This window comes from Salvelinus fontinalis, chromosome 39, assembly GCF_029448725.1.
Source record: "Salvelinus fontinalis isolate EN_2023a chromosome 39, ASM2944872v1, whole genome shotgun sequence".
NCBI classification, from domain to species: Eukaryota; Metazoa; Chordata; class Actinopteri; order Salmoniformes; family Salmonidae; genus Salvelinus; species Salvelinus fontinalis.
Genome location: NC_074703.1, coordinates 14,009,344 through 14,036,280, shown reverse-complemented (window position 1 = coordinate 14,036,280; position 26,937 = coordinate 14,009,344). Strand labels below are relative to the sequence as shown.

General features: G+C 45.7%; 2 protein-coding genes across 11 annotated transcripts in view; both read right to left on the bottom strand.

The window, feature by feature from the left end:
- LOC129838230 (fatty acyl-CoA reductase 1-like) overlaps positions 1 to 13,853 on the bottom strand; it is an 87,777-nt gene extending 73,924 nt beyond the window's left edge. The window contains exon 1 of the mRNA XM_055905025.1: positions 13,382 to 13,853. The gene's annotated coding sequence lies outside the window, so the exon portion shown is untranslated. The remainder of the gene's footprint in view (positions 1 to 13,381) is intronic.
- Positions 13,854 to 15,278: 1,425 nt separating this feature from the next.
- Positions 15,279 to 26,937, bottom strand: part of LOC129838228 (membrane-associated guanylate kinase, WW and PDZ domain-containing protein 2-like) — a 316,505-nt gene continuing 304,846 nt past the window's right edge. For 7 of the 10 annotated variants that reach the window (XM_055905014.1, XM_055905015.1, XM_055905017.1 and 4 more), the window contains 3 exons: positions 26,045 to 26,188; positions 23,370 to 23,508; positions 15,279 to 19,264 (listed from right to left, as the gene is read on the bottom strand). In XM_055905014.1, coding sequence (XP_055760989.1) covers positions 18,498 to 19,264; positions 23,370 to 23,508; positions 26,045 to 26,188 — 1,050 coding nt within the window. In that variant the 3' untranslated portion in view covers positions 15,279 to 18,497. Of the gene's footprint in view, positions 19,265 to 22,144; positions 22,256 to 23,369; positions 23,509 to 26,044; positions 26,189 to 26,937 lie in introns of all 10 variants that reach the window. The other 3 variants (XM_055905022.1, XM_055905024.1, XM_055905023.1) reach the window with 2 other exon arrangements.

The following is a 26,937-nucleotide window of genomic DNA, read 5'->3' as shown; positions in this document are numbered from 1 at the left end:
CTTGTCACGTCTCGACTGCTATCTCCAGAGGTAGGGCACGACACTCGCCCGAAAGTTGCCCTCCTCTAAGCTTTGCACAATCTTGGCATTCTCTCAACCAGCTTCACCTGGAATGCTTTTCCAACAGTCTTGAAGGAGTTCCCACATATAATTAGCACTTGTTGGCTGTTTTTCCTTCACTCTGTGGTCCGACTCATCCCAAACCATCTCAAGTTGGTTGAGGTCGGGGATTGTGGAGGCCAGGTCATTTGATGCAGCACTCCATCACTCTCCTTCTTGGTCAAATAGCCCTTACACAGCCTGGAGGTGTGTTTGGTCATTGTCCTGTTGAAAAACAAATGACAGTCCCACTAAGCCCAAACCAGATGGGATGGCGTATCGCTGCAGAATGCTGTGGTAGCCCTGCTGGTTAAGTGTGCCTTGAATTCTCAATAAGTCACAGACAGTGTCACCAGCAAAGCACCCCCGCACCATAACACCTCCTCTTCCATGCTTTATAGTGGGAAATAACCATGCAGAGATCATCCATTCACCCACACCACGTCCCACAAAGACACGGCGGTTGGAATCAAATATCTCCAGACCAAAGGACAAACTTCCACAGTCTAATGTCCATTGCTCATGTTTCTTGGCCCAAGCAAGTCTCTTCTTATTATTGGTGTCCTTTAGTAGTGGTTTCTTTGCAGCAATTCAACCACGAAGGCCTGATTCACACAGTCTTCACTGAACAGTTTATGTTGAGATGAGTCTGTTACTTGAACTCTGAAGCATTTATTTGTGCTGCAATTTCTGAGGCTGATAACTCTAATGAACTTATCCTCTGCAGCAGAGGTAACTCTGGGTCTTCCATTCCTGTGGCGGTCCTTATGAGAGCCAGTTTCATCATAGCGCTTGATCGTTTTTGCGACTGCACTTGAAGAAACTTTCAAAGTTCTTGAAATGTTCCATATTGACTGACCTTCATGTCTTAAAGTAATGATGGACTGTCGTTTCTCTTTGCTTATTTGAGCTGTTCTTGACATAATATGGACTTGGTCTTTTACCAAATAGGACTATCTTCTGTATACCCCCCTTACCTTGTCACAACACAACTGATTGGCTCAAACGTATTAAGAATGAAAGAAATTCCACAAATTAACTTTAATGAAGGCACACCGGTTAACCTCTTGACGCTAGGGGTCAGATTTATTTTTATTTTTAAAAATAACGTTCCCAAGGTAAACGGACTATTTCTCAGGTCCAGATCGTAGAATATGCATATCATTTACAGATTAGCATAGAAAACACTCTAAAGTTGCCAAAACGGTCACAATATTGTCTGTGAGTATAACAAAACTGATTCTGCAGGCGAAAACCTGAGAAAATCTAACCCGGAAGTGTTTTTTATTTTTTTTAAATCTGTGTTTCCTGGCCCGTCTTTCTTCCATTTAAAGGGGTATCAACCAGATTCCTTTTCCAATGGCATCCTCAGGCTGTGACCAGGCTTTAGACATAGTTTCAGGCTTTTATTTTGAAAAATGAGCGAGCTTTTTCAAAAGTCAGGTGTCCTCTGATTAGTTCCTGCGCGCGAGAGGGGTGGCTCTCCATTTTCTTTTTCTCTATTATTGAATAGGTTACGGTCCGGTTTAAATATTATCGATTATGTTTGTTAAAAAGAACCTGAGGATTGATTATAAAAAACATTTGACATGTTTCTACGAACATTACGGATACTTTTTGGAATTTTCGTTGAACGGAACGAGGCTGTGGTTTGCTGAACATAACGCGCAACCCAAATGGCGTTTTTTTGTTATAAAAGTAATAGTTATCGAACAAAAAGAACATTTGTTGTGTAACTGGGAGTCTAGTGAGTGCAAACATCCGAAGATTATCAAAGGTAAGCGATTAATTTTATTGCTTTTCTGACTTTCGTGACCATGCTAATTTAGGGCTAGCTGTTGTAGCATTGATTGATACACTCACAAAAGCTTGGATTGCTTTCGCTGCAAAGCATATTTTCAAAATCTGACACGATAGGTGGATTAAGAACAAGCTAAGCTGTGTTTTGGTATATTTCACTTGTGATTGCATGATTATAAATATTTTTAGTAATATTTTGCGCCCTGCAATTCAGCGGTTGTTTAGGAATCTGATCAAGGGATCCGTAGCGCAGAGAAGTTAACTGAAATGCATTTCAGGTGACTACCTCATGAAGCTGGTTGAGAAGGCAAAGGGTGGCTATTTGAAGAATCTCAAATATAAAATATATTTTGATTTGTTTAACACTTTATGTAACGGCGGTCCTCCTTCTCTTCGGTCGAAAAGGAGGAGTATTGATCGAACCAAGGCGCAGTGGAGTTTGAACACATATTTATTAACGAAAAAACACGAACTTGAATAAACTAACAAAACAACAAACGGTGTAGACAGACCTAGACGACGAACTTACATGAAACAAGAAGAACGCACGAATAGAGAAAACAGGCTACACAAAAACAACGATGAACAAAACAAACCGAAAACAGTCCCGTTTGGTGCAACGACATACACAAAACACGGAAGACAATCACCCACAACGAACACTGTGACAACGCCTACCTAAATATGACTCTTAATTAGAGGAACGCCAAACACCTGCCTCTAATTAAGAGCCATACCAGGCAACCCAAAACCAACACAGAAACAGAAAACATAGAATGCCCACCCAACCTCACGTCCTGACCAACTAACACACATAACAGCTAACATAAATAGGTCAGGAACGTGACATTACTCCCCCCATAAGGTGCGAACTCCGGGCGCACCAGCACAAAGTCTAGGGGAGGGTCTGGGTGGGCATCTAACCACGGTGGTGGCTCAGGCTCCGGGCGAGGTCCCCACCCCACCATAATCCATCCTAGCTTCCATCTCCCTCTAAGAATGTCCACCCTCCTTTTACCCCCACAAAATCTTCTTAGTAACATCACTAATAGGGACAGCACCGGGACAGAGAGATAGATCAAGACAGAGGGATAGATAAGAATATAGAGGTAGATCAAGATAGAGAGGGAGATAATGATAGAGGGGCAACTCCGGACTGAAAGGCAGCTCCGGACAGAGAGACAGCTCTGGACTGAGGGGCAGTTCTGGATAAATAGCCGTTTCTGGCTGAAGGGCAGCTCATGGCTGACTGACGGCTCTCGACGCTCATGGCTGGCTGACGGCTCTCGACGCTCATGGCTGGCTGACGGCTCTCGACGCTCATGGCTGGCTGACGGCTCTCGACGCTCATGGCTGGCTGACGGCTCTCGACGCTCATGGCAGGCTGACGGCTCTCGACGCTCATGGCAGGCTGACGGCTCTCGACGCTCATGGCAGGCTGACGGCTCTCGACGCTCATGGCAGGCTGACGGCTCTCGACGCTCATGGCAGGCTGACGGCTCTCGACGCTCATGACAGGCTGACGGCTCTCGACGCTCATGGCAGGCTGACGGCTCTCGACGCTCATGGCTCTCTGACGGCTCTGGCTGCTCATGGCTCGCTGGCGGCTCTGGCAGATCCTGTCTGGTTGGCGGCTCTGGCAGATCCTGTCTGGTTGGCGGCTCTGGCAGATCCTGTCTGGTTGGCGGCTCTGGCAGATCCTGTCTGGTTGGCGGCTCTGGCAGATCCTGTCTGGTTGGCGGCTCTGGCAGATCCTGTCTGACGGGCGGCTCTAGCGGCTCCTGTCTGGCGGGCGGCTCTAGCGGCTCCTGTCTGGCGAGCGGCTCTGTAGGCTCATGGCAGACGGGCGGCTTTGCAGGCTCAATGCAGACGGGCGGCTTTGCAGGCTCAATGCAGACGGATGGCTCAGACGGCGCTGGGGAGACGGATGGCTCAGATGGCGCTGGGGAGACGGATGGCTCAGATGGCGCTGGGGAGACGGATGGCTCAGATGGCGCTGGGGAGACGGATGGCTCAGATGGCGCTGGGGAGACGGATGGCTCTGGCCGGATAAGGCGCACTGTAGACCTGGTGCCGGAACTGGAGGCACCGGGCTAAGGATACGCACCTTCCTACTAGTGCGGGGAGCAGGGACAGGGCACACTGTACTCTCAAAGCCCACTCTATACCTGGTGCGAGGTACCGGCACTGGTGACACCGGGCTGAGGACAAGCACATCAGGATTAGTAGGGGGAGAAGATACAGTGTGTACAGGGCTCTGGAGACGCACAGGAGGCTTAGTGCGTGGTGCCGGAACTGGAGGCACCGGGCTAGATACACGCACTACAGGGAGAGTGCGTGGAGGAGGAACTGGGCTCAGGAGACGCACTGGTAGCCTAGTGCGTAGTGTAGGCACTGTAGGTACTAGGCTGGGGCGGGGAGGTGGCGCCGGAAATACCGGACCGTGGAGGCGTACTGGCACTCTTGAGCATTGAGCCTGCCCAACCTTACCTGGTTGAATGCTCCCGGTCGCCCGACCAGTGCGGGGAGGTGGAATAACCCGCACCGGCCTATGTAGGCGAACCGGGGAAACCATGCGTAAGGCAGGTGCCATGTATGCCGGCCCGAGGAGACGCACTGGAGACCAGACGCGTTGAGCCGGCCTCATGACACCTGGCTCAATACCCAATCTAGCCCTACCAGTGCGGGGAGGTGGAATAACCCGCACTGGGCTATGCACTCGTACAGGAGACACCGTGCGCTCTACTGCGTAACACGGCGCCTGCCCGTACTCCCGCTCTCCACGGTAAGCCTGGGAAGTGGGCGCAGGTCTCCTACCTGCCCTTGGCCCACTACCTCTTAGCCCCCCCCAAGAAATTTTTGGGTGTTACTCACGGGCTTTTTGGGCTTCCGTGCCAGACGTGTTCCCTCATAACTCCGGTTCCTCTCTCCGGTAGCCTCTGCTCTCCTCAGTGCCTCCAGCTGTTCCCATGGGAGGCGATCCCTACCAGCCAGGATCTCCTCCCATGTGTAGCAACCTTTCCCGTCCAATATATCGTCCCAAGTCCATTCCTCCTTCTTTTCCTGTCCCTTACTCCATTTACTCCGCTGCTTGGCTCTGGAATGGTGGGTGATTCTGTAACGGCGGTTCTCCTTCTCTTCGGTCGAAAAGGAGGAGTATTGATCGAACCAAGGCGCAGTGGAGTTTGAACACATATTTATTAACGAAAAAACACGAACTTGAATAAACTAACAAAACAACAAACGGTGTAGACAGACCTAGACGACGAACTTACATGAAACAAGAAGAACGCACGAATAGAGAAAACAGGCTACACAAAAACAACGATGAACAAAACAAACCGAAAACAGTCCCTTGTGGTGCAACGACATACACAAAACACGGAAGACAATCACCCACAACGAACACTGTGACAACGCCTACCTAAATATGACTCTTAATTAGAGGAACGCCAAACACCTGCCTCTAATTAAGAGCCATACCAGGCAACCCAAAACCAACACAGAAACAGAAAACATAGAATGCCCACCCAACCTCACGTCCTGACCAACTAACACACATAACAACTAACATAAATAAGTCAGGAACGTGACACTTTATTGGTTACTACATGATTCCATATGTGTTATTTCATAGTTTTGCTGTCTTCACTATTATTCGACAATGTAGAAAACAGAAAAAATAAAGAAAAATCCTTGAATGAGTAGGTGTTCTACAACTTTTGACGACCGGTAGTGTACATTCTGAAATTGTCGCCGTAGTTTTAAATCTCAGTTGTTTTTATTTTTACATGACTGCACTGAGCCAACAAGGTCCATGCAAGAAGCAACTACGTTTTCAGTCGCAATTTGCTTTTACCTCATATAATGACTTCCATGATATTGATACAATGAAGCCTGGTTTGTTTTAAAACAACTCTAATACGGTAGCTAGTGTAAATCTAAGAACGGCTCTCTAGCCGTAGTTAAGCAAAATGTCAGCATTCAGCTACAGCCATAATGTTAATGTGAGAATTAAGAAATTATATTGTTTAGTTAGCTAGCTTGCTAGCCTAGCTACACAGCGGTGTAATTTTATTTTGCAACTTGTATATATATATAATACAACTTGTGTAGACTTTACCGTGAAATGCTTGCTTACGAGCCCTTCCCAACGACACAGAGTTGAAGAATATAAATAGCAACACAAGAGGAGTAAAATAAAATACACAAGAATTAAGATATATACAGGTAGTAGCAGTACCAGATCAATGCATACCACTGCTGGCTTGCTTCTGAAGCTAAGCAGGGTTGGTCCTAGTCAGTCCCTGGATGGGAGACCAGGTGCTGCTGGAAGTGGTGTTGGAGGGCCAGTAGGAGGCACTCTTTCCTTTGGTCTAAAAATATCTCAATTCCCCAGGGCAGTGATTGGGGACACTGACATATGTAGGGTGCCGTCTTTTGGATGGGACGTTAAACAGGTGTCCTGACTCTCTGAGGTCATTAAAGATCCCATGGCACTTGTCGTAAGAGTAGGGGTGTTAACCCCGGTGTCCTGGCCAAATTCCCAATCTGGCCCTCAAACCATCATGGTCACCTAATAATCCCCAGTTTACAATTGGCTCGTTCATCCCCCTCCTCTCCCCTGTAACTATTTCTCAGGTTGTTGCTGTAAATGAGAATGTGTTCTCAGTCAATCTACCTGCTAAAATAACAGATAAAAAAAAATGTGGAGCTATATACAGGGAGTACCAGTACCAGATCAATGTGGAGCTATATACAGGGAGTATCACTACCAGATCAATGTGGAGCTATATACATGGAGTACCACTACCAGATCAATGTGGAGCTATATACAGGGAGTACCAGTACCAGATCAACGTGCAGAGGTACAAGGAATTTGATGCAGGGTAAAGGGACTATTGTAGGCATCAGGATAAATAATAAGAGTAAAATAAAGAACAGAGTAGCAGCAGCAAATTATGTGTGTGGGTTTTGTGTGTGAGTGAGTGTGTATATGGTGTGTATATATAGTCTAGTGAGTGTGTATATGGTGTGTATATATAGTCTAGTGAGTGTGTATACAGTATGTTGTGTATATATAGTCTAGTGAGTATACATAGGGTCAGTGCAAGATAGATAGTTTGGGTACCATTAATTGAATATTTAGCAGTCTTATGGCTTGGGGGTAGAAGCGGTCTCAAAGCTTGTTGATCCCTGAGCCGATGCTCCAGTACCGTTTGTCAGACAGTAGCAGAGTGAACAGTCTATGGCTTTGGTGGCTGGAGTCTTTGGCAATTTTTCAGGCCTTCCTGATATAGAGGTCCTGGATGGCAAGGAGCTTGGCCCTAGTGAGGTACTGGGCTGTCCGCACCACCCTCTGTAGTGCTTTGCGGTCAAGAGCAGTTTGCCATACCAAGCAGTGATGCAGCCAGTCAAAATGCTCTCGATGGTGCAGCTCGATAACTTTTTGAGGATCCGAGGGGCCAATACCAAATCTTTTCAGCTTCCCGAGGGAGATAAGGCGCTGCTATGCACTCTTCACGACTGTGCTGGTGTACTTTTCTTCACGACTGTACTTTTATATTCGTATGGGAGGGTAAACATTCATTAATGATATGCTAATGCTACTTGATCACGAAGCATGTTGTTAGTTAGCTGTGTATTGTCAGCTAATTTAATTTGTACGAGAAAATAAACCCTTTAATTATAGAGCTGGGAATTGCCAGGAACCTCACGAGATAATATTATCGATTCTCACGATTCTATATGTATTGCGATTCAATACTGTGATTTTATTGTGCCTACGCGCTTCAAACATATTGCTCACCATGTGTCTGCTGCAGAGGGACAAGAGAGAGCCATGAGAAAACTAATTGGCTGTAAGGACAGACGCTGGGAGACGAGAAGCAAGTACAGGGAGTGAACATTTTATAAACAACGGACATGAAACAGAACACGGACAGTGTCTGGACAGGGGAAACAAAACAACATTAATGCTGACACAGGGAACAAACTGAGGAACAGACAGATGTATAAGGGGCAATCAACAAAGTGAAGGAGTCCAGGTGAGTCCAATATTGCACTGTAATGATGGTGACAGGCGTGCGTAATGATGGACAGCCTGGCGCCCTCGAGTGCCAGGGAGGGGGAGTGGGAGCAAGCCTGACATTGACTTCATATTTAAAAAGAAGATGTAGAGAAAGCTATGAAGTAAAAATACTGGAGTTTTGATGCAGGTACAACTATACTATACGATATATCGTAAAAAATATTATATTCCGATATGTACCTGTATCGATTTTTTCCCCATCACTATTTAATTATCTGCACATGCTTGTGGATTGTTGCATTACTCAAGAGTGTAGTATGGTTTGGTTGCATTATTCAATACTGAAATATGTTTTAGTAGAAAAGTTGTTTGGATTATTAAATTCTTTTTGCATAATTAGTGGCTACTTATTTACGATCAATTTGAGCTGCGGAACAAGAATGTAGTATTGCCAGACAACGAAAGGTAAGGCAAGGATGTAGTGTGAATTGAAAAGTAAAAATCTCTTTGGCCACTCCGCTCCTCAGACTCTCCTTCAGCTCTCGTAGGGGGAATAGTGCCATATTTAACAGTGTGTGTTTAGTGTTACTCACATCCTGCTGTGCCAACTCCCTCATTGACAGGATTAGCATCTCCACTGGCACCGAGCACACAAATCACACAAAACCAAAAACACAGAACCAAATCAGCCAGTTAAATAGATTACATGGTCACACTAATTATGGGACTGTACTGGAACAGAAGCAAAGTTAAAGTAATGGTATCACAGATATGCCTCGAATAAGTGAACTAAAGCAGTAATAAACAGCCTACAAAGCAAGTAGTCTGAAATTATAACCACCTTCCCCCAAAGCAAAGTTTCCTTTCCCATTGCTTCAGTCTAATGTGTTTGTATTGACTAGGGGTGAAGTGCATCATCATGTCCCATTAGCTTGGCTCCTGTGCCTGACCTCTTCAACCCATCACAGGAAACACATTAAACTACACTTATCCTTCCCTATGCATTTCCCTACATTATTAATTCACTTTATAGACAATCCCAACAGCATGCAGGTCCTTGCATTCAACATATGAGACTGTTAAATTTGAGGTCTACCTTCTCTTCAGCACTTTTTTAGTGGGGTCCTTAAAAGTAGCAATCAGCAGTTAAAATAATAACAAAGCGTCTCCCCACCACTGTGTGGGTAAAAAAGCAGGGGTATAGGGCTGGAGCAATGTAACCAGTCTCAAATTCAAAGACGGAGCTATGGATGTAAGGACAGACCATGTTTTAACCAGGTTTTAACCAAGATAAACAGTGTTTGTTTACATTTACTTTGTTCACAAACATTGGAGTAAAAAAAGCTCATATTTTGAATTCTGATGGGTTACAGTTGAACTAAGCTCAATGGATACATATAATTGAATTTATAACTCCAAAAATGGATGTAGCAACTGCTGACTACTCCTTTAAGCATCTGTTTGAGGAGGTTATTTACAGTTATATAGTTGAGGAGTTCATGCAGTGGAATATCTCTGATTCTCAACAGGTGTGTTTTTCTTTTACCCCTTAGGTCCAGAGCACCTGCAGCACACTGTACAGTTACAGCGCGCCACATCACATGAGCTTTATGCCACAAAACATCCATCCATCCACAAGCATCCTGATGTGTTTGCATAACACAAAGCCTCTTTGACAAAAACCCCTGCAGGTTTCCTGACTGAAACTACTGGCCCTGACAGATTCAAACCTGCTCTACAAATACATGCTTCTAGAAGTGCTTTTGAGGCTGTTGCAGAACTCATCCACCCCAAACTTCTACTTCCGGAAATGAACACGAGTTGAAAGGAGGACGGGACTTATCGAAGTGGGGAGGAAAGACTCAACCAGGAACAGATGATGATGCCCACAGCCACTAAGTTCACCCATGATGCATCTGTGATGTGCATGCCACCCTGTTTTCTGCGGGCAATGGGCAAGAGCATGGTGGCAAAGAGTGCCAGGAGAATAAAACACACTTTGGCACCGAGAGAGAAAGCACAGCGGCTGTTTAAAGTAGGGGGGAGTGAGAGAGCAAGAGAGAAAGAGAGACAGAGACAGAGACAGAGAGAGAGAGGAAGTGAGTAAGAGAGTCTAGCTGTCTGATTCTGCCTATCCATACAAAGAAATAAGAGAGGGAGAGGCAGGAGGAGAGAGGAGAGAGTGAAACGGAGAAGCATGGCTCAGAGACAGTAAAGAAGAGAGAAAGTGCAGTGAGCACAAAGGAATGGAGAGGGTATGCCCCTGGAAATTGAGGGTGTAATTTAGAAATCCTTAATACTCAGTCAAGAGTGTCAATGGTCATCTCTAGCGTAATGTTCTCAGTAAATTGCATTACTACGTACCTTACTGGAATGAGAGTACAAGAATGTAGCGCTGCTTTTACATGGAATTTTATGAGGGGAATGAAGTGTCAATGTGTACTCTGTCAGGTTGCTACACCATGCACAAACTCATACACATAACTACTTGGCTGTGAACAAGAGCAGATCATCACTGAGGTCTCCCAACAGAACAAAAAGTAAATATAGGCCAGTGCCAGTCTCTGAGGATAACTCAACCTATCTGTGACATCTAGGTTCAGAAACCACCGCAAGACATTACCTTTCCTACGTTTTCTTTCTTTTTTAAACTGATGACAAGTGACATAACGTGACAAGCTATTTTCTCACACCCCATACCCCAACACCTGGCTCAAAGCGCACTGGCATATATGGTGACTGCAGAGGTCAATTTGGCCCTCACTCTCCTTCTCCTCACCTCTGCAGTGTTGTATAAGGTCAACGGGGATTCTGACACATTCAAAAGTTAGGAGCCCATCAAGGTGCAAATATAGGCTTAAGGTCAGGGGTCAGCCACCTCAGATATGTTGTAAAGGACTATATGAACTCAAATTCAAATCTGACGACTGGAAGTCCCACATAATACAGTGGTGGATACTAGCTCATTCTAATGGCCAATGATAGCAAAGGACACACACATTGTCATAATGCAATGTCCAACATTACCCACAACATGATTTCCTGTTCATTTGAGGTATTTTAATTCCGAATAAATTCTAAGGCAGTTACACAACATAGATAACAATACTGTCAGAACACAATCTCTCCCCCAATCATTTATGAACCTTTTTGCGCAAGATAGAGAACGCGCGCTTCACTTTCAGCGCGCAGAGAGAGCACTCGCCGACCTCTGATTACTCAATGAGCGCCAGCAATGATTCCACATGAGAAAGCGCTGCACAATAAACCAATATGACAGTTACAGTATATCACAAAAGTGAGTACACCCCTCACATTTTTGTAAATATTTGAGTATATCTTTTCATGTGACAACACTGAAGAAATGACACTTTGCTACAATGTAAAGTAGTGAGTGTACAGCTTGTATAACAGTGTACATTTGCTGTCCCCTCAAAATAACTCAACACACAGCCATTAATGTCTAAACCGCTGGCAACAAAAGTGAGTACACCCCTAAGTGAAAATGTCCAAATTGGGCCCAATTAGCCATTTTTCCTCCCCGGTGTCATGTGACTGGTTAGTGTTACAAGGTCTCAGGTGTGAATGGGGAGCAGGTGTGTTAAATTTGGTGTCATCGCTCTCACACTCCCTCATACTGACTGGTCACTGGAAGATCAACATGGCACCTCATGGCAAAGAACTCTCTAAAGATCTGAAAAAAATAATTGTTGCTCTACATAAAGATGGCCTGGGCTATATGAAGATTGCCAAGACCCTGAAACTGAGCTGCAGCACAGTGGCCAAGACCATACAGCGGTTGAACTGGACAGGTTCCACTCAGAACAGGCCTCGCCATGGTCGACCAAAGAAGTTGAGTGCACGTGCTCAGCGTCATATCCAGAGGTTGTCTTTAGGAAATAGACGTATGAGTGCTGCCAGCATTGCTGCAGAGGTTGAAGGGGTGGGGGGTCAGCCTGTCAGTGCTCAGACCATACGCCGTACACTGCATCAAATTGGTCTGCATGGCTATCGTCCCAGAAGGAAGCCTCTTCTAAAGATGATGCACAAGAAAGCCCACAAACAGTTTGCTGAAGACAAGCAGACTAAGGACATGGATTACTGGAACCATGTCCTGTGGTCTGATGAGACCAAGATAAACTTATTTGGTTCAGATGGTGTCAAGTGTGTGTGGCAGCAACCAGGTGAGGAGTACAAAGACAAGTGTGTCTTGCCTACAGTCAAGCATGGTGGTGGGAGTGTCATGGTCTGGGGCTGCATGAGTGCTGCCGTCACTGGGGAGCTACAGTTCATTGAGGGAACCATGAATGCCAACATGTACTGTGACATACTGAAGCAGAGCATGATCCCCTCCCTTCAGAGACTGGGCCGCAGGGCAGTATTCCAACATGATAATGACCCCAAACACACCTCCAAGACGACCACTGCCTTGCTAAAGAAGCTGAGGTTAAAGGTGATGGACTGGCCAAGCATGTCTCCAGACCTAACCCCTATTGAGCATCTGTGGGGCATCCTTAAACGGAAGGTGGAGGAGTGCAAGGTCTCTAACATCCACCAGCTCCATGATGTCATCATGGAGGAGTGGAAGAGGACTCCAGTGGCAACCTGTGAAGCTCTGGTGAGCTCCATGCCCAAGACTGTTAAGGCAGTGCTGGAAAAGGATGGTGGCCACACAAAATATTGACACTTTGGGCCCAATTTGGACATTTTCACTTAGGGGTGTACTCACTTTTGTTGCCAGCGGTTTAGACCTTAATGGCTGTGTGTTGAGTTATTTTGAGGGGACAGCAAATTTACACTGTTAAACAAGCTGTACACTCACTACTTTACATTGTAGCAGAGTGTCATTTCTTCAGTGTTGTCACATGAAAAGATATACTCAAATATTTACAGAAATGAGAGGGGTGTACTCACTTTTGTGATATACTGTATATCTGAGTCATTTTACCGGCTTTTATACCGCCTCCTTTTATTCGGAAGCATTTATCTAGCTGATTTGTTCAGTTATTTTGAGCTATTGTAAGCTAGTTTGTGGGCCTACAAGGAACAATATTTACGCACGCAGAAATATTCTGAGGATTTACAAAAGACCTCCCTCACATTACAGAAAGCTATGCAATGTACTGTATATACTGTAGAGACTGGACTGGACTGACTGGCCGCTGGTAGAATCAGGCACTGTAGCTCGCGCGCACTCACTCAGTCATGTTAAGACATTAATGAAAGCGATCACAGTATGGCTAGGCTAAATTAAATGTTCACCATAGCAAGCTAGTGTGCATGTTTGTAAACAAACAGAAGGCGTCAAATGGGCACGCTTTCTACATTCCCAACCCAGACAAATCTGACTGGGGATTGAGAGACACTTCAGTCCTTCACTCCAGCACCTTCTTATACATTTACACCAAAACGGGATTTGAAAAATTTAAAAACGAGTAAAAGCAATCTTACCTTGGACAGGATATCCTTGTATATATGTGTTGGCTGTAGGTTTGCGACCCAGAACCGAAACATGCGCTATCAACTTGAGAATGCAGATCTTACTGCCCGCTCCTTCGAAACGTCTCGTTGTGGAATTTTCACTGTCCTAGACAGCCGGCCACTCTCATGTCTCCCCACTGAATACAGAGGAGGAACGGGGTTATTGATGATATGGGATGAGAGAAACCGGAGGGCGTGTTCCAGACAGACAGACATAGATGCACATTTTCTCAGCTACGGAAATCGTTGTTTTTTGTTATTTTGGTTCACCTGAGACGGCCCCTTTCCTGGTGCCATCCTTAGGTTTTTTTTGATGATGTTCAGCAACAAAAGTGAGGTTTTAACACAGGCCACTGTATAACCAAACACATTGGTTGTGAACTGAATTGTATGGATATTGGACACAGGTAACAAACAACCAACCACAGGTGATAGGTTTTCTTCTGCAAGTACCAGCCCACATCTCAACACTCACCACTGTATTGTAGTGTGCACCAGTTGAGTGGTCCCATGAATGCCTTATTGTTCATTCAGAAGGATGCTCACACATCTCCATCAGGTCAAGACATGTTCTCCAATTACTGAACGGACAATTCATTATAGAACATGAGAAGTTGTCATTTAGTACTTAAAGGTGCTACACATAGGATTTATTTTCCCTTATGCATTGTAATTTCACAAAATGTTCATAATATATCTGCAGTAATAGTGGAATGATTGTGTTTCACAGTGTTGTGATTGGCTGTGATATTCGGCTACTGATTTCTCCTGCCAAAGTGGCATCTGTTGTCAAAATGGGAAAGCTGTTCTGACTTTGGGGCTGTGTTATCTAGTGGAAATAGTTCTGTCATTTTCTGGTTGCTAAGATTCTACACTGTTCGCTCAATTTCAGTTTATGTAAGAAAACAAGCACTGAATAGTGTAGGAAAACTAAATTGCTGTGAAATATCTTGCAATTCACCTAGCATTAGGCTGCATTCAAAACAAATGCTAAAATTCTAACAAATTCTATATGTATCATCTTTAAGGTTGCCAAGCAGCAAGCCTCCATCCACCTGACTCCACCCATCCCAACAGGGACTTTCATTTGTTGCAGGGCAGTGATTTGAATCACCATTCAGGGCAGGACAGTGATTTGAACCACCATTCAGGGCAGGACAGTGATTTGAACCACCATTCAGGGCAGGGCAGTCATTTGAATCACCATTCAGGGCAGGGCAGTGATTTGCTCTATGGAAAGAAAGTTATGATCACATGAGTTGAGAGCTGTGTACTGTACATGTTTGGTGATCATATGTGTACAGTAGGCTATATCACTTTAACTATTCACAGGGAAAGTCTACCTAAGGCCATTCCCTCTGTTTTTCAACACAAGATTTTATCCCTAAAATCGCGGGAGGAATATTTGGAACAGGTTATATAGGTTAAATAACCTATGCATTTATATATAAGAAAATTAGGTTAAATAACCTATGCATTTATATATAAGAAAATGTTACAAAACGATGTAGAAAACCAAAAACGAGTCTACAATGCTCTCTAGTGGAAACAACAAGAATGTACAATAGTCATTTTGAAATCAGGGATTTGCCTTCTTTCCTTACACAGCACTGCCATCATGTGGTCATAAGGTAGGGGGAGATCCTGCTGTAAGTACCTCCGGGCAAGTTGAGTTGTTTTCACTTGGAACAAAACGGAAGCAAACAAGCCAAAATACGGAGGAACTAACCTGAACTTGTCCTATAAGAAACCTTTGTTTTTGTTGCAAAACGTTTTACTACGGTGTGCACTAATGAATACACCCGGGGCAAGCTGTTCACCTGACATTAGGCGATCCGAGGTCAGACATAAATCAATCTTAATTGAATACTTTACACCGTGTCAAGATTTTATTTGACAGCATTTCAGAAATATCATACGGTAAACAAGATTTCTGCAAAAGTTAATATATCCATAGTGTTGCATTTCATAAAAATAGGTCGTTCACTTAAAGTCTGGGACTATCCATAATAATACATTGAGTCATATTTATAATAGCAACACACCTGTACAAGGTCAATAACACGTCTAATAATAACAACACTACACAGTGATACCCTGCTGCATTAGGTAGGCTCAGGGGGTTCATGTATTGTACGTGGCGTCAGTCTTCAACACACTCACCGTTTTAGATAAACCTATCTCTTCTGATCTGTCCATAGAAAAGTACTGACATTTGCCTCAATGGGGGACTGCTCTGACGAGGAAAAGCGGCGAACTGTGCAACGAAGGAAGGACATTCTGCCTTGTCTCTAGTCTACACAGAAGTCATGATAGGCTTAGTGATGAAGGTGCAGTATACAGTCAGGACTGTCCAGACACTAGGAATGGTTGTGTGTGGAGTGAACACAGTGGCACTGTTCAAATGAATCCTTGAAGTAACCAGTGACACTTAACATGAATGAACATGTACTTGCTTTACATTATTATATATGTCTTTATTGTCATTTAACAGATGATCTTATCCGGAGCAATTAGGGTGAAGTGCCTTGCTCAAGGGCACATGGGCAGATTTTCCACCTAGTCGGCTCGGGATTCAAACCAGCAACCTTTCAGTTACAGGCCCAACGCTCTGAACCTCTAGGCTACCTGCTGCCTACTTACTTGAAGTAACCACTGTTCTTACAAGATGTTAGGAAAGAGAGAAGGAAGAGAGGAAGGATGCATTGTTAAAGTATTCAAACAAGCCCAGACAGTGGCTGAGCCACAGACTCCTGTCTGCTCAGGGTCAGTTCCCCAGCACAATTTACATGGCAATTCTCTGAACCACTTTGTGCTTTAAAGAAATATATTTTCCTCTCGTAAATAGAGATTCCAACGGCCTCTGAGCATCAATCATTTCTCTCGTATCATTCCTATTCTGAAAGACTGTCATTTCTTCCACCCGGGGGGGGGGGGGGGGGGGGGGGGAGCTTTGTTCTGCCAATGTCGTCCTCTCTTTGCTGGATTGTTAGCTCGACACTGCAAATTACCACTCAAAAATCAGATGTCTGCAGAAACTAAAGGGGACGCATTCGGATTGCTCCTTAATGACTTTTCTTTTATCGCCAAGAATGATTCTTATGTCTATCAACGATCATAATGACTAGATGATTGTAGTCTCTCCACATCTCCATGTACAGTATAATAGTTATCAGAGTGACAGATGAATTAGCTTCTGTGAGTCCCAGGGCCAGAGAGAGGGTTTGGAAGAGTTTAAAAAAACAAAAACTCTCCCTTAGTCATCGGATGACAAGGCGGTTCTAAGGGACGCGTGTGTGTAACTGTGTACCTGTGTGTGTGTGTGTGTGTCTGTGTAAACTGGTAATAGTAAAGTGCAGACAGGGCCACTGACAGAGCCTCCACTGCCTAGAGTTCCTAAGTTAATTGGAACACAATCTGGTAGAGAGAGATGTGTATTTATACAGTATATTAACGTAGCTGGCTATGTAGACGGCATCACTTAGAGACTAAACAAATGTGGAAATGAATATTCAGACAGTTGTCAGTTGTAATGTATGAATATGCGTCTTTGGGAGATAAAAGTTTTTCATGTCTTGTGTCAATGAACAGCGTTAAGTGAAGCCACAGACCATTAGACACATTGTGATGAATGAGCTCGTGACAAATGGCAATGTTTCTCTCTCTCTCTCTGATCCCCACCAGAAATACTAGTGTAGTTTCCTGCTTTCATACACTTGCCATATTTTCACCCAAACACGTCATTCTGTGTAGCTACAGCTTGATTACACCATCTGTTAGAGATGTTCTGCCTAGACGTTTCGATATCTGACGATGAGATGCCAACAGAACACCAAAAAGTTGTGGAACTGACTTCAATCTGTAAGGAAATGGAAAGATCTGCTAATGTTTTCTGACCAAATAAATACTGTGGGGTCTGTAAATATAGTGAACAAATTTCAACAATCAGATACAAAAACATGACTGTCCGTCATGGCACAGATGTATATGAATATTGGGACATTGGATTTGACTGTACGGTAGCAGCCTGGATTGAATTACATCAGTCTAGAGAGTGTTCTAGGTTCTTTAAGTCCATAACAGACCTCTCTGTCCGTCGGTCCCTGATCGTAAGGCACTCTGCCCCGATATCCCATGAGCCTTCACTCTCTCCACAGTGTCCAACAGACAAACCTCAGCAAATTGCTTTGTTCGCGAAGCACAGTGAGGGGGAAATGTTTCTCCTGTGAGCCAACCGTTGATTACTCAAGCACGAACAGCCCTTAGAGTCCCCTGCTGTCTTGTAGAATGGGTCCACACAGACTAGAAATGCAATATCCAAGGCTGGGCTGTGGAGTTATAATGGAGTGTTGAAAAATGGTGTTGTGTTCCTTCGCTTGCCTAGCTTATGAGGTGTCTCAGGACTACCATTGGCCCAACTAGGTATGCATTAGAGATGATCACATGTCCCACATATTAATATTCATCATATAATAGATGTATTTCTATACCATTTGATAGATTACTCGGGATAGCTTCTTCAGCCTCGCACAGTCTCTTATTTAAGGCAAAGTCCCATTAATGCGTATACTCTTTTTCAAGTTCTGGTTTTCATTCTCTCTTTTCAAAATACACAAACAGGCAACCCCTCTTCAACATTCCTTTTCATAAAATAGACTCCATTGTATAAAAAAACTGCAGTGTCACAGTCAACCAATCGGTGAGTGGTTCAATCTGCATGTACGTCCTCGACTGGAGTGCTGTGGGGATTTGAGCACTTCCAAATGAAGTTCCTGTATTCGGACCCCTTAACACTGCTCAAGGATCCAGTCACGCTACACACATTCTGCTTGGTTTCTTCTTGTTTTGAATTTTTAAGTGGATGCTTTCCAGTTCTTAAGGTGGTCGGTGTAAAATATCTCTCAAAATAATTTAGAGTACAACATAAATAAAAATGGTTCTCTAAAAACGCATGGAGGAACCCCCCTTTACATCTGAGGTCTAGAGGGTGGGGGAGTGGAGGCAGGGCGAGGGGAGCCAATGAAGGGGCTAGCCAGGCTTAGTGTAGCCCGGCCTGGGGGTCTGGTAATGGGTATACTCCAAGGTGTTATCTGCTCACAGTGGACGTGCCCGAGCGCAGGGGGCTGGGCAGCTTGTCAGAGCCGGGGATCTTCCAGGGCCCAGGGGACACGGTGGCCTTCCTACCTGCTGCCATGTTGCCACTGCTGGTGCTCTTGGTGGGGCGGCAGGGCCGGGTCTCTCCAGGGCGCCTCTCTGCCTCTCTGGGCCTGGGCTTCTCCTGCGCCGGCTCCCCCTGATGCCCGACACTAACGTCTGGGTGACTGCTGCTGCCGCTCTGAGTACCACCGCTGCCGCCGTTCCCGTTAGAGTTTGTGTATGAGGGCTTGGAGTTTTTCGTCGGGGACTGGGTGGTTTCTCTTTTTCCGTGGGACATGCTGCTGCTCTCCCCAGCTATCTTCTCCTTAGACCTCCCCCTGGAGGAGCTTTTGGGCTCCCCTCCCCCAGGTAGCTGCTCATCCCTCCCCACCGGCCCTCCGTCTTTGGGGCCACTCCCTCTGCAGGTGGACCTGCCACCTTCTTTCTGCTTGGCCCTCCCACTACTGCAACCACTCCCACTAGGCTCGGTCGGGACCTTCCGGGGGCTCTGGGAGCAATCCACCCTCCTGCTCTCTTGCGCCGCCGGCTCCCACGGGACCTCCTGCGGTGGCAGGTGAGCCAGGTCAGGGCCCGGTGGCTGCTGGGGCGGGGTCAGATGAGATGAGGGCGATGGCATGGTCAGAGTGTCTGGGGGCAGGGCTACTTCCGACAGACTTGGGGAGGCTGAAGGGCGTGCATCCCAGGGGGAGGTACTGTCTGCTGGGGCACAAACACACAGTTAGACATGGGAAAGATAGTCTTAACAGTCAGGGGCGAATCCTACCTTCCATTTACTTAGTCATGCATGGATGTCAATGGGAGACTGAGTGAAAAGTTGACTTAAGTGGAAGTTTGCCCTATAGAGATATATCTATGAATCTATAGCTTTATCCAAACAACACACACCAAGGCAAGAAACCCGCCTCTAGTCTACATTTTTTATTTTTTATTTATTTTATTTTATTTCAACTTTATTTAACCAGGTAGGCTAGTTGAGAACAAGTTCTCATTTGCAACTGCGACCTGGCCAAGATAAAGCATAGCAGTGTGAACAGACAACAACACAGAGTTACACATGGAGTAAACAATAAACAAGTCAATAACATGGTAGAAAAAAAGATAATCTATATACAATGTGTGCAAAAGGCATGAGGAGGAGGCAATAAATTGAATAATTACAATTTAGCAGATTCATGGATGACAGCAGCCATATTGTAGCAATCACAACAATCATACCCAGTCTTTGTGGCATGGGCTGCAAGTGAAATATCACTTCACTCCTATAAGTCACACACTGCAAGTTCACTTTTAGGCAGCATACATCTCAGTTCCCTAGCTCCCTTTAAAGCCTCAGAACTTCTAAGGAGCAGGCAGAAAAATCACAAAACAGGTTTAATGGAATGGATGATGTGCTGAATCAGGCGGTGCTTCAGCCTGGCTCGGGAGAGAGAACCTGGGGGTTCGAGACTCTCCACCGGTGCTCTGGGCTGAGTAACCACGGTAGCGTCTAAACCTAGAGGGCACTACCTTCTTCTGAGGTTGCTGCAGCTCACAAGGCCTGTTAGCTTCTCTTTCTGCATCGCTGAGCTATCAGTCCCAGGGTTATCATTCATTACAAACAGGCAGGCAGGGAATCCCCCTATGGATGCTAGCGCCAATCGTCTAACTAGCATGGGGAAAGAGGGAGGCTAGGCTAGCTCCATGAGGCCTCATTACAGACTAGATGGACTCCCAGACCAGCTAGGAAGGTCTGGTGATTGGAGAGAGCTCAGTGAGCAGGCTCACAGACGATGCAGGTGTCTGTTGCACTCTGAAACCCTGGACATTTCACACCAGCGCATTCCCCTACCCATCAGCCACTGCTTGGTGTATTGAAGTGATGATCTCCCGAGGAGGCTGTGTGGCCCAATAGGATTGTGGGAGGGAGTATGTGTAATGAGCTAATACCTGCTGTCACCTTGGATACGTCTCTGTTCGTTCTAAGGGGTGAGGGCCCTGCTGCCCAGCTAGCTGACTGGATCCGACCTTAAAACAACCTCCATACTCTAGTACTCTGTATGAGGGGACAAATGTACACATGCACTAATACATCCACACAATACACAGCATGCACACTTCCACATACTCCCAAACGTCATGCACGCGCACACACACAGTATCATATTGTGTGGTAGTAAATGTGGCAACCGTCTTTTATTCCACTTCATTATTTCATCAGGATGCAGTTTTTATAAGCTTTGAATTCCGTTTCCAAAGTACTGTATAAACTAGCTGAAAATACAGAGCCGCTTTGCAAAATGTAGTTAAATACTCTGAAGCAGTGCATCAAACTCCATAAATACTACATCCTCTCAGTATGCAGATAAACCTAGGCCTGTAAAACATCTACGTATCCACACAATCCCCCACATCCATGTTACAAATGGCTATTCCACTTTTATGTGACTGCTCTGCCCAGAACACACAGGTTGATAGTTGATATGAAAAGTGACGCTGGTGATTTAATATGGCGTCCTCTGGCTGACAGTGTAATGGGCTCATGGTGCGTATTTCACAGCTTTACGTCACCCTCGGGCAGGTAATAGAAAAACCCTTTCTGATGGGGGAGAGAGAGAGGGGTGGGGAGCGAGACAGAGAGAGGGAGAGAGAGAGAAAAAGAGAGAGAAATAGATAACAAAAAATCTCTGTCATAAATGGCCGGGGAGAGTCCCAAACTGGGAGAGGAAATCAGAAGTCTCCTAGCAGCGAAGATGGAGAAAAACAATACTATTTCCTGTGTTTAAAGACCCTGGTCACCTGCCAAAGCTAAGTGCTGATGACTGTATTTCACAGTGGAGGCCTTGGCTGGCTGTGGAAGAGTCATGTGCAGTGCTAGCCTCAGCGCTAACTCACTACCCACAGGCCGGGAGTGTGACTCTCCGTTACAGAGGCCATGGGAGAGTCTGACACATCAGGATTTATTACCAAGTGGGCCGCTAGGTGCTGTCATTCCCTGAGGTGCAGGGGACATCAATGTCTGTTAGGAGGCTCAGCGTGCACCACGGTGGGATTTTATCACAGGAAATAGTCTGCCTATATATTTCTGACTAATCTATCTAGACGATAGTGGCTGTCAGTTTGAATCGCCATTTTGTAAAAGTTGGTTCATGGATCTTTCTAAATGTGTAAAATGTATTTATTGTGTGTACATACAGTATAATAATTCCATTGGGCTGGCCTGATGACCATGTGGACATATGCCACGTTCAAGACAACTGGGAACTTGGACATCTCAGACTTAAGTGTGTTCAAAACAAGTGGGAACTTGGACAACTCAGACTTAAGTGTGTTCAAGACAACTAGCATCTTTATAAAACTCAGATTTTCCGACCTGAAGATCGGTGACATCATGATTTGACCTCGTCCCCCCCCAGTTGTCTTGAAAGCCCCAATAGCTGAGGAACTAGGTTGATGTTACTGTGATTGAAGTGGAGAGGAGGAGCCAGTGTGTTCTGACCAGGAAGTCACAGCTGCAACACACGGCATGGGCACACAAAAACACACCACAAACCACGATACCAAGTAGAATTAGACTGGAACATGCAGATCGTCACAAACCGTGTCTTTAGAGTGGCCCATTAGGAAGAAATAGGGGGAGCCATGCTTGTCACTTTTCATGCACATGGAGAGACTGGAAGGTACCATTCCTAAGGAAAGGGGAGTAACAACCTATACCAATCATTAGGGTTAAACCAGATGCCTTGAAAGGAAGAGTTACACTATTATTAGTCAAGAGAAAGACAAGTTTATCAGTGTTAAAGTATTAAGTAGAGAGAAAGACATTGCTATGGGTAAAGAAAATATAACTACATTAGAAGATAGGCATGCCAGACATAAGTAGAGTTATAGTTATAAAGTTGATGTTTTTTGTCATTTTTACCCCCTTTTTCTACCCAATTTCGTGATTGCGAAATTGTCTCATCGCTGCAACTCACCAACGGGCTTGGGAGACGCGAAGGTTGAGTCATGCATCCTCCGAAACATGACCCGCCAAACCGTGCATCTTAACACCCGCTCGCTTAACCCGGAAGTCAGCCTTGCCAATGTGCTGGGGCAAACACAGTTCACCTGCAGGCGCCCGGTCCGCCACAAGGAGTCGCTAGAGCGCGAAGAGCCAAGTAAAGCCCCCCCAGCCAAACCCTCCCCTAACCCGGACGACGCTGGGCCAAACCCTCCCCTAACCTGGATGACGCTGGGCCAAACCCTCCCCTAACCCGGACGACGCTGGGCCAAACCCTCCCCTAACCTGGACGACGCTGGGCCAAACCCTCCCCTAACCCGGACGACGCTGGGCCAATTGTGCACCACCCTATGGGACTCCCAGTTACAGCCAGCAATGACACAGCCTGGGATTGATCCCAGGCAGTAGTGATTCCGCAACACTGCGATGCAGTGCTTTAGACCACTGTGCCACTCGGGACGCCCGAGTAAAGAATAATCTATAGACGTAATCATTTTAATCATTTTATGAAGGCCCCGTGTGGCTCAGTTGGTAGAGCATGGCGCTTGCAACGCCAGGGTTGTGGGTTCGATTCCAACGGGGGGCCAGTACAAAAAAAGTATGAATGTATGTACTTGTAAGTCGCTCTGGATAAGAGCGTCTGCTAAATGACTTAAATGTAAATGTAGAAGTGTGTGTGTGACTTTTAAAATGTGATTATAGTGTTACTGGAATCAGATGAGATTAGAAGGTAAGCGGGTGGATTTGAGTGTGTTACAGCTGGATTAGCATTGGCCTGGGGAGGGGTAAACACAGAGTTAGAGGGACAGAAGGGAAACCCACCATACTCTGGGACCTGCCCTGTGCCTCTCTTCAGGAGCAGACGCACCCGCCGGCCCCCTGACTTGATGAGCTCGATGGCCCGTGCGTGGGTCATGTCCCTGGTGGTGTCCCCATTGATCTCAATGATCTGGTCCCCTACCTGGAGAGAAGGAGAGACAACACAGTGAGAGAGAGAGAGAGCAATACTGTAGATAGATAGATAGAGTGTGTGTGTCCCCGCTGTTTGTGTGTGTATGTGCATGAAATCCTGTTGCCATGCAAATACTGCACAGACAATAAATAGACAATAGACCACTGTGACAGTAACCTCTAAATCACCAACCCACTGAGCACCTGTGTTATATGAACATGCGTTACATTGCGTGATAAGTTCACACCAATTCCCTGATTAGATGAACAAATTATGGAAGAGCGCTGGCACACACTGCCGCAACCACCAACGCAATTATTTATTGGCAGGCCTCTGAGATAAGCACACACACTACGTATTAAAGCACAAAATGAATGAGGCAAATTTATTGTGGATCACAATTTATTAGGATCAATGTGGATCTATAAATCATAGTGGTGCAGTGGGATCAGAGCGGCCAGTGTAAAGCGCTAATCAGAATTAGCACTCATGAATGTGGTGTCAGTTGTCATTAATTCCTGCAGCCCGTTTTTATAATGTCATTTAGATTGAATTATGGACTCTTCCCTGCAGGGGGGCTGAGACTAAAGAGGATACCCTCCTGAATACCAATGTCCTGGGCGTTGTTCATTACGTACCAAACGGAAGAATATGGACTGAAACAGGGAGGGTGTTCCTGAATCCGTCCAATAAGAAACAGTTGTTTACGTTTTCCGTTGCAAAACGTATTCCTAATGAATATGACCCAGGACAATAGCAGCTGAAGACCTGGTAGTAACCTATTCATTTAACTAAGTAGACTACACCTCCCTTCCAGCACTGCAGTGAAAAGGTTGTGACCTCTCTATGACTACAACATCAAGGTCGGAGGCCAATTCTACAGGCATATCCCCTGAAGGATCTCACTAACACACTTCCTTCACTTGGGAATGGGACAAGTGCCCTCTTGACTAATAGTGTAGGAGACCACGTGCTGCGGCGCCAAATGTATAAACCAATTACTGTAACAAATGGAAAAGTTCTCGGCTAATAGTGGAAGTAATTTGAAAGCTGAGGAGAGAGAATCCGCCCGGCAACAGAGAGAGAGAGAAGGGGAGTCATTAAGTGTTATTAGGCTGATCTGAGTGGAGCTGGGCAGCCTGTCCATCTACACCTTCTGACAGTTAGTGAATGGCTGAGGCTGGCCTGAGTCATTCCCCTTTAAATGGATAGGAAGTGACTGGGTGTGGATGGGAGAATTGAACACCAAGCCAACAGTAGTAGTATGACCTCCAAGCTCCAGATGAAGCATGGTTATCCTTGGATTGTCTCTCTGTGTCTGAAACAGCACCCTATTGCCTATATAGTGCACTTTTGACCAGAGCCTGAGCCTTATTCCTTGGTCATGTAAAAAGTAGTATACTATATAGCCAGCCGGCCCATCCCAGTTCATTTCAACAGCGGTGTTAGATGATCCTACCTTTCCCCCTCGACCATTCTTCTCCCCCATGATCAGAGTTCAAACTGGGCCTGTGTGTGGCGGACTGCAGAGTTTGAGTGGGCCTTTAAAACTGTGATTACTGAAGGATAAATCACGATACCGGCCTGGGCGTTGAAGAGAGAGAAGAGGACCGCTAGCTATCCCTCATCCCCAGTCGATGGGTTTGGGCCTGGGCCCGCCGAGCTGCATTTACCTCGCTGTGGCGGAGTGGGAGTAATATCCCTACAGGGTGTTTTACACACATTATCTCTGACAGGTTCATTACAGATAATGAACGCTATTGGTCCACACTAGGGAGATTGGGCAGAGAGAAAAGTGTGACGGGTAGGAGACGATCAAGATACTTTAGGAGATATAGAAAAACTGCAATGACAGACTTGTAATATACTCTTTGATATTGGAAAAGTAAAGTGAGATTTCTGTATTTTCTGCGCCATAAAGTGGTCAGAGTCACTCTGGATGAACATAGCAGGCTACAAGAACATATACAGCTGTTGAGAGAGAGTGACTCATACTTTCACAGAGGTGATGGAAGGAAGGCATGAACTTGGGGAACTAAAAGCTTGGTACGCTCTGCATCTTTTTACAAAGAGTACTACATTTGAACTTCAATTTAGAAAACAATTGTCTTCTTTTTTGTTGTTAAACAGACGGTGACCGGCAGATAGTACCCTCTGTCCATGAAGAGAACATTACGAAACGGACCATCGTGAAAACTATTAATGGTAAAAGCAGCTACCCTTTAATTATTCATCTGAATGTTCATAGTACCTAATGCATTATTGACTAGACTAGAGAAACGTTTCTGCTGCCAGTAAACCCACTAACCCAGCAGGTGTCAAAACATCCCAAATCCTTCACACACTCAGCCACACTGCATTAGCAGATTATTTTCTTACAGGGCTTAAAATGGAAATTTGCTGCCAAGATAATCATCAGACAATTAAAACCAGCAAAGAATTATTATTAATATCCCACTAAACCAGCATTGGGAGAGAAGCTACTGTAAGTATGTTGAGGGGAAGTGTTAGTTCAGCGCAGGATGTGACATCGTCATCAGCCTACCCTCATCCTCCCGTTGCGGATGGCGGGTCCGTCCTCGGCCAGTCGCAGGACAAACAGGTCCATCTTGTACTCCCTCCCTCCACGGATACTGAAGCCGAACCCCTTCACACTCTTCTCCAGCTCCACGGTGAAGAAGTCAAAGTCCTGGAGATGTAACAGGACACATTCAGACAACAGGCAGTAAGAACCAGGGAGGAGGGGAAGGAGTAGGACACATTCAGACAACAGGCAGTAAGAACCAGGGAGGAGGGGAAGGAGCAGGACACATTCAGACAACAGGCAGTAAGAACCAGGGAGGAGGGGAAGGAGCAGGACACATTCAGACAACAGGCAGTAAGAACCAGGGAGGAGGGGAAGGAGCAGGACACATTCAGACAACAGGCAGTAAGAACCAGGGAGGAGGGGAAGGAGCAGGACACATTCACACAACAGACAGTAAGAACCAGGGAGGAGGGGAAGGAGTAGGACACATTCAGACAACAGGCAGTAAGAACCAGGGAGGAGGGGAAGGAACATGACACATTCAGACAACAGGCAGTAAGAACCAGGGAGGAGGGGAAGGAACAGGACACATTCAGACAACAGGCAGTAAGAACCAGGGAGGAGGGGAAGGAACAGGACACATTCAGACAACAGGCAGTAAGAACCAGGGAGGAGGGGAAGGAGCAGGACACATTCAGACAACAGGCAGTAAGAACCAGGGAGGAGGGGAAGGAGCAGGACACATTCACACAACAGACAGTAAGAACCAGGGAGGAGGGGAAGGAGCAGGACACATTCAGACAACAGGCAGTAAGAACCAGGGAGGAGGGGAAGGAACAGGACACATTCAGACAACAGGCAGCAAGAACCAGGGAGGAGGGGAAGGAGAAGGACACATTCAGACAACAGGC